The sequence below is a fragment of the Strongylocentrotus purpuratus genome, unplaced genomic scaffold (genome assembly GCF_000002235.5).
Source record: "Strongylocentrotus purpuratus isolate Spur 01 unplaced genomic scaffold, Spur_5.0 spur5_scaffold_11, whole genome shotgun sequence".
NCBI lineage: Eukaryota > Metazoa > Echinodermata > Echinoidea > Camarodonta > Strongylocentrotidae > Strongylocentrotus > Strongylocentrotus purpuratus.
The window spans coordinates 15,721,262-15,736,711 of NW_022145596.1; the positions used below are offsets into that span (position 1 = coordinate 15,721,262).

Consider the following 15,450-nt stretch of genomic DNA (forward strand, 5'->3'; position numbering starts at 1 on the left):
ATAGAGACAGAGAAATATTGACACAGGAAGAGTAGAAAGACAGGAGAGTTAGAAAGAGAGGGATAGTAATTAGAATTTTAAAAAGTTAATTAAAGTATTAAACGGTCCAAGTTTTAAAGAAAACTCGGATCCAACACGGCTCACATGTTTTTCATGTTTTCTTTCATGTTTGCACGGAATGATTGGAAGATATTATTCGTATATAATCTGCAAAATGTGCAAATAATTATATGAAAAAAGTTTTACGGGAAACAAGACAAATATTGCACCTGAAAGGGGGAAGGGATGTTTGCACGTCCTCTTAAACTCCAAAGTACGGAATGATTGGAAGACATTCTTCGTTCATAATATGAAAATATATGAAAAACGTTTTACGGGGAATAATAAGACAAATATTGTACCTGAAAGGGGGAAGGAATGTTTGCACGTCCTCTTAAGCTCCAAAGTACAGGTCTTTTACCCCCCCCCCCCCCCCCCTCTCGAACAGTCGGTTAAATCCGCAGTCTATAATAACCAAATTTTATTGTACAGATGTGACGTATCGATTTCTATCGTGCCAGTGTTAATTTAGCTGAGGCGTGAGCACAATTGTTATGTGTTTCGCACTGTTTCGTTAAACAGACGATGAGTTGAGCTTGAGTGAATAAATCATCGTTGGACGACAAAGTCGACACAGCATCGAGTAGACAGTGTCCCTGTGTATAGCGGATTGGCAAGGAATAAATACACTCACTTAATACGTTTTACATAAGAAGTACATGTATCCTGCTCATCCGATCCGAATAGTTTTGTAGTGTGGAGTCAAATAGAAACAAGAGCACTTTATATATCGCAGGGAATGAGCATTCACCCACAAACCCGTAAAGAGAGGAACACGCTTTTGATTGAATTGATCAAGTTTATTGATAAAAGGACACGAAACCAAAACTAATTTTAAAAATGAGAAAAGAAGCAGCCGTTGGGATGAAATTAATTAAAATGTATGAAAAGTACACAAGTATGAACATTAGAAATATTCAAGTTTGTCAATATTACCATACAATATTTGTATAATGAAAATAGACGACTGAAGAACAACAGGACAAAATTAATATAAAATAATACAGAAGAGTATACAGATATTCAACTAGATGAGAATTAAGTTGGACTCTTTCATTCATAAATATATTATTACCTTGATTGTCTTCTTGTTGAGCTTAACATAATTACTACACATTATTTTAAAAAGGCAGTGACATTTGTTTTGTTGATCCCTTCACAATGTATGCGAAATATTAGCTTTTATAACTTTATTTTATTAATATATTAGTTGTATTCTTTGCCTTCATTTAAATGGAATTTGCTGTTGAAAAAATTGCACATCTAGGTGGGACTGTTTTGTAATATCATAGATAATCATAACACATTTCTTGCATAATTGTAAACACTTTAAAAATATTGTGCGTGTGTACTCGAGAACGTACGACAGACGTGCATGTAAAATATGTATTTATTTAATTGCATACTTTAGCACTTAGTGTGTATTTATCGACCGTATGTTGTTACGTAATGATTCCAATATTTCAGATTTTGTTGAAGAGCACTCTTTCGTATTGATTATTATTATTCCGTGTCAAGCACCATGGATGGCACGCCTGTAGACTCTGATGACAAACGAGACAGTCGCTTTTAACTTATTACTTCCCGCTTTAAAATAAACCCACGCTTGTAAATTATGCTCACCGATTTATGAATCATCTTCCATACATGCAAGGCGTATATGGGAGAGAATTAAATCGTCAAATGACACATTGCAAGGCGTGTTCCGTAGTGTTCCTTGATTAAAGAATAAAGGGGCATGAAACAAAAAATACACGTGTTACAGAAAATTCACTCTCTGCGCGGGAGAAGGATTTTAGAGGGAGCGGGCGACTGGTAAGAGTCTAGGAATATGTTCCGTCAATAAAGCTGGATGATGGAATATTGACCACTTAACTCCTCTTTATATATCTGGAGTAATGATGACCATTTGAAGAATATTACTTGCATTCGGCATGGTGGAAGAACACGGACAAAGGACTCGAACCGTCCACCTCCAACCCCGCATTTCTGTTTGCATTGAACCGCTCAAAACCCCATTTATAGACCTCCCTTAGGAATTGTAAAGGTTCAAAGGGAATCCTTTGAATTCTTGGAAGGATATAGTGCTTCGCAAGGGAGGATATTATTCGTTCTGATAATACATCTTGGTGCACAGAACTATATTATACAGAGAGGGAGAGGGAACCTCAATGCTACGCTATTCCGACTCCCTGTATTAAACTGTAAAGAACTGCCGTCTTTTGGATATCTTAACTGCTGGACGATCTGAGGGTCAAAGGTTCCATTTATTGACTGCTTTTTGAAACTGCAAGAAATCCTCCCGATCATCGAGCTTGATGAACAGATGGTTGACGTTTGGTAACTTTTCGACTGCTGTGTGATCCTGTTAAGGAATCCTGACTTGGAACTTTAATCGTTGGGTGATCTGAGGATTAGCATTTTGCCAACTTAAATACAATATTTTCCAATGCTGTGTGAAACTAAGAAATCCCATAGGGCATCCTTAACCACAAGTCTTCATGATTAGAGGGTTGACATTCGGAACTTGACTGCTGTGAGAATTTGTGAGGAATCACGATCTTGGATCTGTATAACCGTCGCGCTGGATGATCTGAGGGTTAAATAGCCGGTAACATCATCATCTCAATTCCCACAGAACAGTATATACTTAAGGACTGCTTGACACGATGATCAACTACAGCATGGAGGTGGTCGTATCCACCGATACGGACGATGTCGAACTCCCCGAAGACAACATGGGCGTGGTCAACCCAATCCCCATCGATATCGAGGACGAGGAAAGACTCAAGGTATCGCCGTCGAGGAAGTCACGATTGTCTGCCGCTGACCTCATCAGCGTGTCCTCATCCCTACCGGACTCGTACCTACCCCAATACCCCGACGTCTCGATCGCGCCGTCGATCACCAGCTCGATCAAGCCACAGATCTCCAAGTCGGTCGAAGACCTCCTGGTCAATGCCGACCTGGAGGACTGTCGGAACCGGTTGTCGAGACACGGGTACGACTCGATGAGGAGTCTGAGGCTGGCATCCAAGGATGATTTAGTCGAGATAGGCTTGCCCAGGGGCTATGCAGGACTTCTGGTCTATGCAGTAGCCCAGGAAGATAAAGGCCATGGTCCCGGCAAGGGATTGGCTCAGATAGAGTAAGTTTAATCTCGGTCTTCACTCTTCAGTATTGGCAGAGACAAATTGCTGTGGTGCATCCTTCTATGGTGCTTAATAACATATCCAACGTCTTGTATGTGAAATAGCTGTCGGGATATTATGCACTTTTAAAGAGAAGATTGAGTTCTGGGAAGAGGTGAAAAATAATTTGTGAGCGTTATCATTCTTATTATGCAAGTGTGGAAGAACATCAGATGATCAGATAAGACATGTTCCCTGAAAAGCATGGCTCTTCAAATGCCTTCATATTCGAAATATGTCATGTAACATCGTAAAAATGAAAATCCGGGTAGGAGTTTTACGCCACGTTTTCGTGTAGTCCCATATACATCTTTCTGTGTACAGTGTTTACTAAGACTTGGCCAAATTTCTTATCATTTTGATGATTCCAGAACCTTGCAATACACACACATTCTTATATGCTAGATGATCAACCTTTTCTGGTCGTTTCAGTTCAGTTCAGTTCATTTATTTCAATCATAAAACCATAACATAATATATATACAAAAGTAACATGAAACAATCATAATCTTATAATATTGGAATTAAGAAATTGGAGACTAAAAAGGAAGTTTGAAAAACTTGTAAGTAAAATAGTCCCCTGACATAAATAATAAATAACGAGATTACATGGTTGTATACGTTGTAAACATCGTTTCTTTCACAATGCAATGATTGCAATCGCACTCCAGAACCCAACTTCATCTTTAATATCATTTATCATATTCTGAACTTTGTCCTGATCCTCTTTTGCGGAAACGTGTCTTTGCGCCCCACGCAGATTCAATTGATTTACTTTTTCATTCAGTGTTTTGAGAAGGAAGAAAAACTAATTCGTGGATAATTCAGACTATATGAATAATTCAGTCCGGACGCACTCTGAAGCAGCTTATTCTAAAAGAAAAACAAATGAAGAAAAAAAAAGGATGGGAATACTTTTTAATTACCTTGAGTCCTTAATAACAAGGAGCGGCAAAATTACTTATGTGCATATTGCGTGTTAAGTAAATCTGAATATGTCTGTGGGAAAGCTGGTTTTGTATAATTTAGTTTTTACTAACCGTAATTACTCATTACTTGAACGAGTTAAATCCGGTGAGCATGGCAACCGCTAGATATATTTTTTCATGTTCTTTGCGTACATCGGAATATTAATTTATGTAACTAAAAGTAGTTTTTCGCAGACACCTCTCGAGTTTAGGGATGACGACGGGAAAAGAAAAATACGTGAATATGCTCTAATCATCAGACAGAACATCAACACAAATTTCTCAACGAATTTGACAGTTTTACGCGGTTAAACATTTGTATTAAATTTAATATGAGTTAATTGCAATCGATCTAGCAACTGGTGCCTGTGTGGTAAGGCATAATTACTAAATTCTTGCGCCTTTCGAGGATGGAAGGATGGAAGGATGGAAAAAAAGAGAGATAGAGAGAAGTAGGAGAGATGTTTGTGATGGAGAGAAAGAAATGGGAGCAATGGTTCCGAAATACATTGTACAGTCAAACCTGTCTATAGCGACCGCCCAAGGGAAACACAAAAAGAGGTCTCTGTAGACAGGTTCCTTTAATACATGATTCAATGACAAAACCATTTTCAAGGGAAACAAAAAATGCTGTTTTCGTAGACAGGTGGTCTTTATAGACAGGTGGTCACTAAAATTGGTTTGGCTGTATATACTTAATGATCAGGATAATGTATGTCTATTTCTGTTTTTTTGTCATTTCAGAACAATAAAGCTTGAAGACCAATACCTTCCATCACAAGTTTTAACATCAAGCGAGGCAATCTCCGCCATGAGTGAAAAGGTTAGTTTAAAAGTAAGGTGATATTGAATTACCACCCCCCCCTTTTTTTTTTGTGTAGAACGGCTGAATCGATCATTTCAATTTATGAGATCAAGAGTTTTTCGGTGAACAAAACAAACTTAACGCTGATGATATTAGACACAACAAATTCAAACGTATCTCTGCGAAAAAGAGTGCGGTAAAGAATGATATGTTGATAATAACTGATACTTAGAAATAACCCCACCCCAAAATATAATTTTGTTAAATAAAGATTTCAATATTTCAACTACTGATTGACGGGATATGAATTCTTGCACTTTAAAGGTAATACAAAGTTTTGGTATGGGGTCATGAATTTGGTTCTAATGAACATATTGGAAGCATATCGATCCTACAATATTCAGTAATCGTTGTCGCAGTTGAAATCGAGTCTAAAGTGATGAAATTGTAAATAAATTGTAAATAATAAACTCTTTATGTTGTATAGCGCCCTCTCAAGGTCTAGATATTGATTTAGCTATAAAAATTTGCTATTACCATTTGGAATATATATATCACAACTGCATATTCTGAGATTTTCATGGTCGCAGCTACCATCGTATTGGCCGAAGGCGCTATTTGAAATTTATCAAAATTTACCGGGAGCACCGGTAAATTTTTATATTCAATTTTTCTCGAAAGCAGAAGTGTTTTAGGGGCCAATTTTTTTAGTGCTTATAATACATCCATAGGGGCATCCAAATATATCAACATTGTAAAGAATCACTATCCAGCCAATTTTCAAAATTTCCCAAAACTTTGTAATACCTTTAAGCCCCACTGCTCTACTTATAGTTACTTGCGCCCTCTATACATCAAACAATGGCTTATCGGTGCCTGTTGGTCCCCCATGATCCCTTTTTCTTTCTGTTAATTGAGGGCTGATTTGATGAGATAACCACCTGTCAGTGACCTTGCAGGGAGGTCTAATACCCCCTGGCCAAACTAGTGCAGACGGGACTTAAAAATTAACATTTCGCCCCTCCATGTTATAATCAACCATTCTCTTTTTCGAGATCGCGGATGATACCAAGTCGCTTTTGTTTAAAGCCCCACTGTCATACTTGTAGCTACTTGCTCCCTAGAGTCCCTCTATATAGAAAACTTCCCCAATCGGTGCCTGTTGGTCCCCCATGATCCTCTTTTTCTTACGTTAGTTGAGAGCTGAGTTAATGAGATAGCCCACTGTCAGTGACCTCGCTGTGTGGTCTAATCCCCCTGACCAAACTAGTGCAGACGGGATTTAAAAATTAACATTGACCAGAATTTCCCTCCTTCATCTCGTGTTCAACTTTTTCCTTTTTTTCGAGATCGTGGTGGATGATAACCAATACCATGTCTCCTTTGTTTTTAAATTGTCTTCCAGGGTGACTACAAGGTGGTGCCGGGAGGCGGAGTGGACGATGCCATCGGGGGCGGCGGCGGTAAAGACCTCGCGGTCAAACCCCTCGATTCGAAGACCGCACCCGACCGAGAGGGGTGGGGGAAGAAGTTGGATTTCCTGCTGGTCTGTATCGGCTATGCCGTCGGGCTCGGCAACATCTGGCGCTTTCCCTACCTGTGCTATACCCACGGAGGAGGTAAGACAAATTCCAAAGCTCTTTTAAAAAAAAATATTAAGAAAAGGAAGAAGATTGTCTTACCTAAATTTGTGTTTGCGCTCTACTGCCGGGTCACATGAACGATTTTATGTCCTTTTTTGGTGACTTAAAAACAATTATTTGGATGATTTAATGATTTTTATGGTTTTTACAGCCAATTCAACTGTGATTAAGTCGGGCAAGTCCAGGTAATGTACACTGTAGTCGTTTGGTGTCCTGACTTTTACAAATCTCAGCCATGCAAATCTGCCACTGTGTTGTAAGATCACTTTCAAATTAGGAGAAGTATATTCTTTAATGAGTATTTTACATTGAAAGGAACGTCTCAACTCAGTAAGCATGGCTGAGATTTGTAAAAGTTGTTTTTACAAAGAAGATTCGGGTGAATAGCAGTGCTTATTCAAACAAATATTCGCATCAATTTGAATCACAATCATTATTTGTCGCTTAATCCCTGTTAATGACCTTGTTTTCTTTCTCGTTTGCAAGGGGAGAAGAAGATATGTCACGTTAAAGACATCATAAAGATCATTGTTGTATGCGTATATATTGTATACACAGGCCAGTAACAGCTATGTAATGTAGCTTGTAAATTTGAAAGAGGGAAATGCTGATTGAAATGATAATGATGAAATAGCAAATAATTGAGGAGTATCATAGGTACCAATTCAATGGAACTTATCTCTAAGTTGGACTTAAATGGAAAGCCGTTAGCATCTTTGAAAATATTTTGTAAAAGTTATTTTGAAAGGCATAAAATGTAGATTCAAATCATTCATATTTTCTATCATCAAGGAAACTTCATGCATTTGATGTGGAATTTATTTAAAAAAATCTAAAATACTTGAATTTCTGCTTTTGAATATATTTTATTTTAAGGCTCCAATGGCTGTCTATAATTTTTAAGTCCAACTTAGTGTTAAGTTCTACTTAGGATCTTTGTGAAACACCCCCTGGTCATATATGTATATGAGAAATTGCTTGTAATCACGACATTCTGAGAACCTGTTAATGGATTACAATTCAACTTGAATTAAAAAAATTACTTCTGTTTTGGTTTGTAAAATTGCTTCATGACGGAGGCATCATTTTCGACTGCGCGCAGTCGAAGTTCCATCTAGTTTACACAGTATATATTGTAATGGTGAACATGAACCCTTTCGCGTTTTGGGGTTTGGCTCGGCTCAATAACTTACGATTCAGAGCCTTAAAAAATAGGCCTGGGGGTGTTTCATAAAGCTGTTCGTAAGTTACGCACGACTTTACGCACGACTGGTGATAAGTTCTTGTGCTACATGTAATTGATTGAGAATCTGATTAGCACCGAAGAACATGTTCCAGTCGTGCGTAAAGTCGTGCGTAAAGTCGTGCGTAACTTACGAACATCTTTATGAAACACCCCCAGATGCATGAGCTTCGGAAAGGGCAAACATTTCTTCTGCACACCCCGCTTTCACTTTTTGTGTCATGACTATTTTGCATTAAATTTTGATGCCAAGGACTTTAAAAAAAAAAGGAAAGTAATCTTTAAAAATCCCTAGATTGGCAACACGTTGAGAGATTCCAGATCTTCTTCTCTTTTCTGATGATCAAAATGGGCCACTTTTTCAACTTTCCGACAATATTTGCGCCCATTTATTTCGTCTTCATGGATATTCCTTTGATTTCAACAATTTAGCAATAAAAGAAAAATAACATGTGATTAATTTAGCCTTAGAAATAAGTCTTGTACTGAAAGGGTATCATTTCAGAATCAGATTCAGATTCTAATTTATTGACCCGTATTACAAATATATATTATTAAAAATATAAATAAAACCGACTGAAATTCGGCCTCCACTTAAGTCTATTTGCATAATAATTTTCCTTGATATTTTGGTCTTACTCCAGCTCTAGTGATATTAACCTCATGCAATTATTATCAGGTTATCAGGTACACGAAATATTTAACTTTGTCGATAACGTACAGGACAAATAGACTTCCTACCTTAGATTTATTTAACAATGAGAAATGGTGGGGGGGGGGGGGGTCGACAAATAATCCTTCTCACGCTCTTAAGCCGAGCATACCGGGCGATTTATAGTTCCATTTTGTATTTTTCAATAGTCATTTGATGCTACTGATAATTTTTATGGATCTTCATGACCATCGGTCGACCCCAATTAACAGTTCAACCAGGGAGATCTCCCTGGTAAAACTCACGTGTACTGGTATTTGTCATACAATCGCTTATAATGAAGTATCTAGAGACTATTCTTGAATTTTGATTGCATTTTGAATCACGTACAATTTTTTAAAAGCTTTTTTACCAGTCGGAATTTGTAAATAAAAAATACCAAGTGAAGTATTGTTTGATATTGCACTCAAAATGTTGACACATGGGACAACACAAAACATGATAATTTTATGTAGCTGAAGTTGTTAGATTTGAGAGATAAATTTACTCACATTGGGTCCGTGGTGGTTATTTTTAAAATAGACAATTTCAACTTCTTTTCAAAAAGCAATCCCTTTCAGGATTCATTCATTCATTCAATTATATTTTTTTCTTCTTCCGAGCTGGGAAATAGAGCAAAAGAAGAAACGTTTATTCTCTTTAAACTTTTCAAGGTACCACAGTACATTTATTGCCTTTTATCATCGATATTTTGCCTGTAGACGTGAGGTAGACTTCCGGATATGATAATTGCCCCGGGTTTTTCCTGTACAAGATTTATTGATGATACTCCAGATAACCTCATTTAACGGAACCTATTCTTTACAAGCATTGCTTTTTATTAGGTTTCGTCATATTTAACTACATCCAAATAAATATATTCGACTTCTCGTTAAAGGTAAAGACCAGTATTGGAAACGCCCCAATTTCAAAAAATGAAATGGAAGCTCTCATTACCAATCATGTGAAAGAATATGTTTTGACTAATACATGATGATAAAAAATTTGCCGGGAAACCGCCTAATAATTCATATATTTGGTAAAATTGTTTCTCTCATGGTCTGTGAGAGATATAGGGTAGTCCCATATACATCTTTCTGTGTATAGTGCTTGTAACTTTACGAAGAATGGGCCAAATTTCTTATCATTTTGATGATTCCAGAACCTTGCAGATGCTAGATGCTAGATGATCAACCTTTTCTGATCGATTCCACAACGTTTCTTTCACAATGCAATCGCATGACCATAACTGGTCTTTACCTTTAACTGAAAACTGAAGCTGATAACTTATTTTATGCTGTAGAAAGCATCGCAGTGGCGTAGCATGGTTTTAAAAAACACACACAGAGCATATCCGCATTATTAGGGGGCGCTGATCTAACTCGATTCATGGAATGCAAATACAAGAGGTCATTGATTAGGAGGAGGATGTATGAAGGGGTTCTAGGACACCTACCTCATGGACATCCACCCCCGGATAACCACCCCAAGCAACTACCCCCTAGGACACCTACGCCCCGGACAACTAGTTGTCCTAGGGCGTAGTTGTCCGGGGTTAGTTGTCCTAGGGGGTAGTTGTCATGGGGTAGTTATCCTAGGGGGTAGTTGTCCCGGGGGTAGTTGTCCCGGGAGTAGTCGTCCTAGAGAGTGGTTGCCCTAAGGGGGTAGTTTTCCTAGGGGGTAGTTGACTTGGGGGGGGGGGGTATCCGGGGGTGGATGTCCAGGGGATAGGTATCCGGATACGGTATGAAGGGGTTGTACCTGTATCTTCTTTTCAGGTTTCCATTTTCCTTCTTCTTTTTCAAATCTCTTTTTCTCCTCTCCTCATAGTTGTCATTCATTGGGGGATGAGGAGGAGGAGGAACATGCCCCCGTGCCCCCGCCGCTGCGCCACTAGTATTTTATGACACAAGTTCAACTTTTATCATGCCATAAATCTCGGTGGATTTCCTGAATTGTGACATTATATGGGACTTTCATCTTCTTTTTGTCAGTTGGTCATTTCAGAGTGTTAATTAATCTTTAATGTAAAGGCCAACATGTAGGGTGAAATAAGGGTCAAAGAATTGGGGCAATAAAATTGAACCCGAGAAGCAGTGGCAGATCTAGGACTTTATATTAACAGTTTAAAACAAAATGATAAAAAGAGGTTGGGCACGGGCCGACTGTGCCCCTTACCCCTCTCCGTCTGCCTAATAAAACAACTTCTCAATTAGACATAATTTATTAATTTTGTACTTCAAATACAATGTTTAAGTATTAAAACTAGTCGTTGATTATATATATTTAAAAACAACTAATATAATCTTCGTCGCGTTTATGGCACGATATGAATGACATTTCATTTCCTTGCCGAGAAAGACACTTAAATAATACGATAGATTTCTTGCTTATTAGATTGAAGAAAACAAATCTGAATATAATGGTTTGCGGTTTACCAATTTATACGCCAGAAGGGCGTTAACTCGTTGTACAATGATATACGATTAACGCCTTTAATTAATTTCTGGTTCTATAAGCAGATGAATTGTCAAAAGCCTTTAAAGGGGGACTGCACTACTTGTACCTGCATGTACCCTCTATACAATATAGAAAACAATGCATATTAAAGCGATACCCGTTTGTCCCCCATGATGTCCTTTTTCGTATGTTAATTGAGGGCTGATTTGATGACTATGCACTAATGCAGGGAGGTCTAATCCCTCCTGGCCAACTAGTGCAGACAGGCTTTAATATTTCAATGTCTTAGCATGAATTTTGCGTCACCTTATGTCTCTTTTTGTCTCTTCTTTTTCTCCCTAGGGGTATTCCTCATCCCCTATTTCATCATGCTGTTCCTGGCCGGTATGCCACTGATGTTCCTGGAGCTGGCCTTCGGTCAGTATGGAGGGGAAGGTCCGATCACCATCTGGAAGGCATGTCCACTATTTGCAGGTGAGTCCACTTTCTACCTTTAAGATGTCTAGTTAGTGCCGAATTGATCCGAATCTCCCCCGAACCTGTCCCCGAACCTCTACCCGTACCCCTCCCCGTCGTCCCCGAAGTCCCCGAAGCAGAGCAGTAACTTTATTCTAGAAGATGATACAACAAATTGCTGTTCGTTGATATACTTTTTGGAACTTATGGAATATTTATGTTTTCTTTTTTAAAATAATTAATTTGTAAATGGTTTTATAGTAATTCATCTTTAGTTCTGTTTATGTTCAAAATGATGGAAATTGTGTTATTAAGCGGAATATATTTTCTTTTTGTGTCACCCGACCTTTGCTCCTACGATTGCCTCGGGCATTTAACAAAAATCTAGGATTAGAGTTAGGGTTGCGATTGGGTTTCTGGTTAGGTCTGGGGTTCATAAGAAATTCGTTTAGTGTACGATATTTGTTTTAAATGTCTAATACTGTTGTAATTTATGCCTAGATTGTGTCATGTCATACTTAGGCAAATCAGTTTCCGATCTGTTGTTATTGTTTTTGTGTTTTGTTGGTTTAATTTTTTAGATGAATGAGTGTAAATTTTTCCAAATCACGTCGCTTATCATTCAATACTAGATGATAAATTTATGAAAATGGCTTGTCTTTGACTTTGTTTTTGTCAAGTTCATTTTTAGATGAGTTCTTCTTACGCTTCTCGTTCGAAACGAGATTAAGAGTTGAAAGAAAATTCTCAGTATAGAACAGAACTCTGATAGTGATATGATATTTTATTGAGAAATGAATTGCAGTATCACAACATTTCAAATGACATCTATAGCGGGAAGAGTATGTATATATTTTTTGTTGTTGAGCAAGTAAAACATCACGACTGGTAGTTAATCGACCCCGTTTCGGGTTTGAAAAATGGTCGATTGAAAAGCGTGTGGATCAGTCTCCTCCGGGCTGGCATCTATTCATGAGGAGAGATGATGGGATTGAGTGCTTACGATGCTATTGATTCTTATAATGAAGTGAGGACGAATAATGTAAAGGATTTTAAAAGCCAGTGACCTTTTGATAAAAAAAATAGATGCAATATTTAATGGATGTTGAAGCTGGCACTTGTATAATTAAGCTGTAATTCTCACATTTCCATTGCACAAATGTTATCTCGTTAGCATCCAAAGACGGTGAAAACCTATGCTACATAATTTGTGTGCAAATTATGAAATTTGCCGGAATTGTCTTTGTCTTTTGAGTAAGGCAAACACGTCCTGAGAAAGACAGCCTTCAATAATTCAATGTTCTACCTTTTAATGAAATTCTTTGACTGATGTTGTTTTATCTTGATTACCTTGGTGTCCGTTGCCCGTTGTTTCAAATGCGTTAGTAGAGCGCTTTCGCAAAGACGACGGAAGCAAAGACGACGGGATATAGCTCTTCCGTCGTGTTAAGAGAACGAACGCTATAAATACCTACGCGTATCAGATTTATCAAGGCACATGCATATTACATAAGCCAGTAATTCGACGCATTTATATGTGCACTATTCAGTGTGCATTCACTTTTTGTACTATAGTAATATCAATGTCATTAGCAAGACGCGTCAAAGACCACGTCAGTTGTTGACGCAGTGCTACGTCAGATAATAGGGACTTTTAAAGTCTGCACGACGAGAACGTGGACTGCTCTTTTAAGGCAATGTGACGTCACTGCCAGTGCCTTAAAAGGACGTCACATTGCCTTAAAAGGGATCTGAAAGTCCCTAATGACGCTTCATGTGGAACGTGCATACATGTCTAAGTGCCTTTAAATTCGCGCCATAGCTCCTTTAAAGTCTCAAATACTATATTATGATGGGGTTGGGTGTCTGGACTCACATAAAGACTTCTCTTTTCGGATTTTAACGGGAAAATATTCATCAAATACTTCTGTCCTCTAACCATCAGGAAGAACTGTCTTGTGTGATATTGTCCTACATAAATCTTAGAAGATTAATTAATAATTGGTTGTAAACTTTTTCAAATTGCCGTTTTAAATCGACTGTGTAGATACACTTGCTGTCCGGACAGACACAACGTCTGGGTATCCCTGTAATTCTTTGCCGTGCAGGCAGTAACTTAAAGTACAATACCCCGCCCCCCCTCCCCCTCCCCCTCCCCCCCCCCCTCCCCCTCCCCCCTCCCCCTCCCCCCTCCCTCCCCCTCCCCCCTCCCCCTCCCCCCTCCCCCCCCCCCCCCCCCACCCTCCCCTTAGATGCACTTGCATTAGAGGAATAGGTTCGGTTTGTATGAGACCGGAACATGCGAGGTGTAGAGAACAAATTGATAACTTCCCGTGCTGTACTGCTGAATCAGAGTTAAGTGATTTACAGGGCAACACCAGGGTCATTCAGGTCCAAGTGTCAAAACAACTCTTGGAACTTTCAGAGGACAGATGAAGGATTTGTATATTAAAGAGAGAGAGAGTATAGACTATCAAATGCTATGAAACAGAAACAAACAATTGCAAATCAGACACATCGCTTGTTATTTAAAGCCCGTCTGTACTAGTTTGGCCAGGGGGATTAGACCTCCATGCAAGGTCACTGACAGGTGGTTATCTCATCAAATCAGGTCTCAGTTAACATAAGAAAAGGGGGATCATGGGGGACCAACACGCACCGAATATGCATTGTTTGCTATATAGGGGGCGTAAGTAGCTACAAGAAGTACAGTGGGGCTTTAAAAGCAATCTTCTGATGACACAATCAAATTTGTATCTTGGATTTCTTCAATTGTGAAATAAAACCTTCGTTTTTGTGTGGAGCCTAAATGTATGTCAAGCCTATCTAGGAACTTACATTGACCCCTTGAAGGAGAAGAAATCCCAGAAAGGATATTTCGATCTTTGTTTTCCCTCGGATATAGGATCCTGGCAAATATGACGCTCAAATAAATAAGAATCACAGGTATTAGTTAAAATAAATTATTCAAGAATCCACCAAAGGCAGAAGCGAATTTTATTAGCATCAACATAAAACTACCATTAAAATAAGCAATTTCCATCTAAATGGTCGTCGTCTGCTTCCTACTCCAATAAATCACAAAGGGGTGGAGCACACAAACGGTTATGCTACAACGAACTAGAGGCGGAGTTTTTATCAAGTCCTTGAGGGGTGGGAGAGAGAGAAAGAGAGAGTGGTGGTGGGGGGGGGGGGGGCTGGGGGCGTAGGTGAAAGGGGTAGCGCGGCAGGGGCGGATCTAGCTTTTTGCTAAGGGGGGGGTTGACCAAAATAATGACGATGCGGAGCATCGTCCACGAGCCGCGAAGCGGCGAGCCGATTTTTTTTTGGGGGGGTTTATTTGAACCCCGTAAGTGATGTTTTCCTGGCATCTATTAACACAATGGCAGGGGCGGATCTAGCTTTTTGCTAAGGGGGGGGGTGACCAAAATAATGACGATGCGGAGCATCGTCCACGAGCCACGAAGCGGCGATCCGATTTTTTTTTTGGGGGGGGTTTATTTGAACCCCGTAAGTGATGTTTTCCTGGCATCTATTAACACAATGGAGACCATAAAAAGCAGTGCATGATAACGTCTTTTTAAATCAAGTAACAGTTAAATACACAGTTATATCCAGAGTTATCATGTGTTTGGTTAAGTTACCAGATGAGTTGAATATCTTCTCACAATATTTGCACTTGAAAGGGTTTCTCTCCAGCGTGCGTTCTTTTTTCTTTCTTTTTTTTCTTCTTTTTTTTCCTTTTTTTCCCCCCTTTTTTTTTGTTTGTTTTTTTGGGCCGCCCAAGGGGGGGTTTAAACCCCCTAAACCCCCCCCCCCCCCGTAGATCCGCGCCTGCGCGGGTGTAACTAGATGATATGCGAGTGAAAGTAGCGATCGTGCGGAGAAAAGTGT

The 15,450-nt window shown here is 39.0% G+C and overlaps 1 protein-coding gene across 2 annotated transcripts in view; it reads left to right on the forward strand.

Annotated features, from left to right (window-relative positions):
• LOC590977 (sodium-dependent alanine transporter 2) overlaps window positions 1-15,450 on the forward strand; it is a 53,917-nt gene that overhangs the window by 23,935 nt on the left and 14,532 nt on the right. Inside the window, exons 1-4 of one of the 2 annotated variants that reach the window (XM_030980171.1) lie at window positions 2,540-3,247; window positions 5,003-5,081; window positions 6,469-6,682; window positions 11,443-11,574. In XM_030980171.1, coding sequence (XP_030836031.1) covers window positions 2,769-3,247; window positions 5,003-5,081; window positions 6,469-6,682; window positions 11,443-11,574 — 904 coding nt within the window. In that variant the 5' untranslated portion in view covers window positions 2,540-2,768. 2 annotated transcript variants of the gene reach the window in all.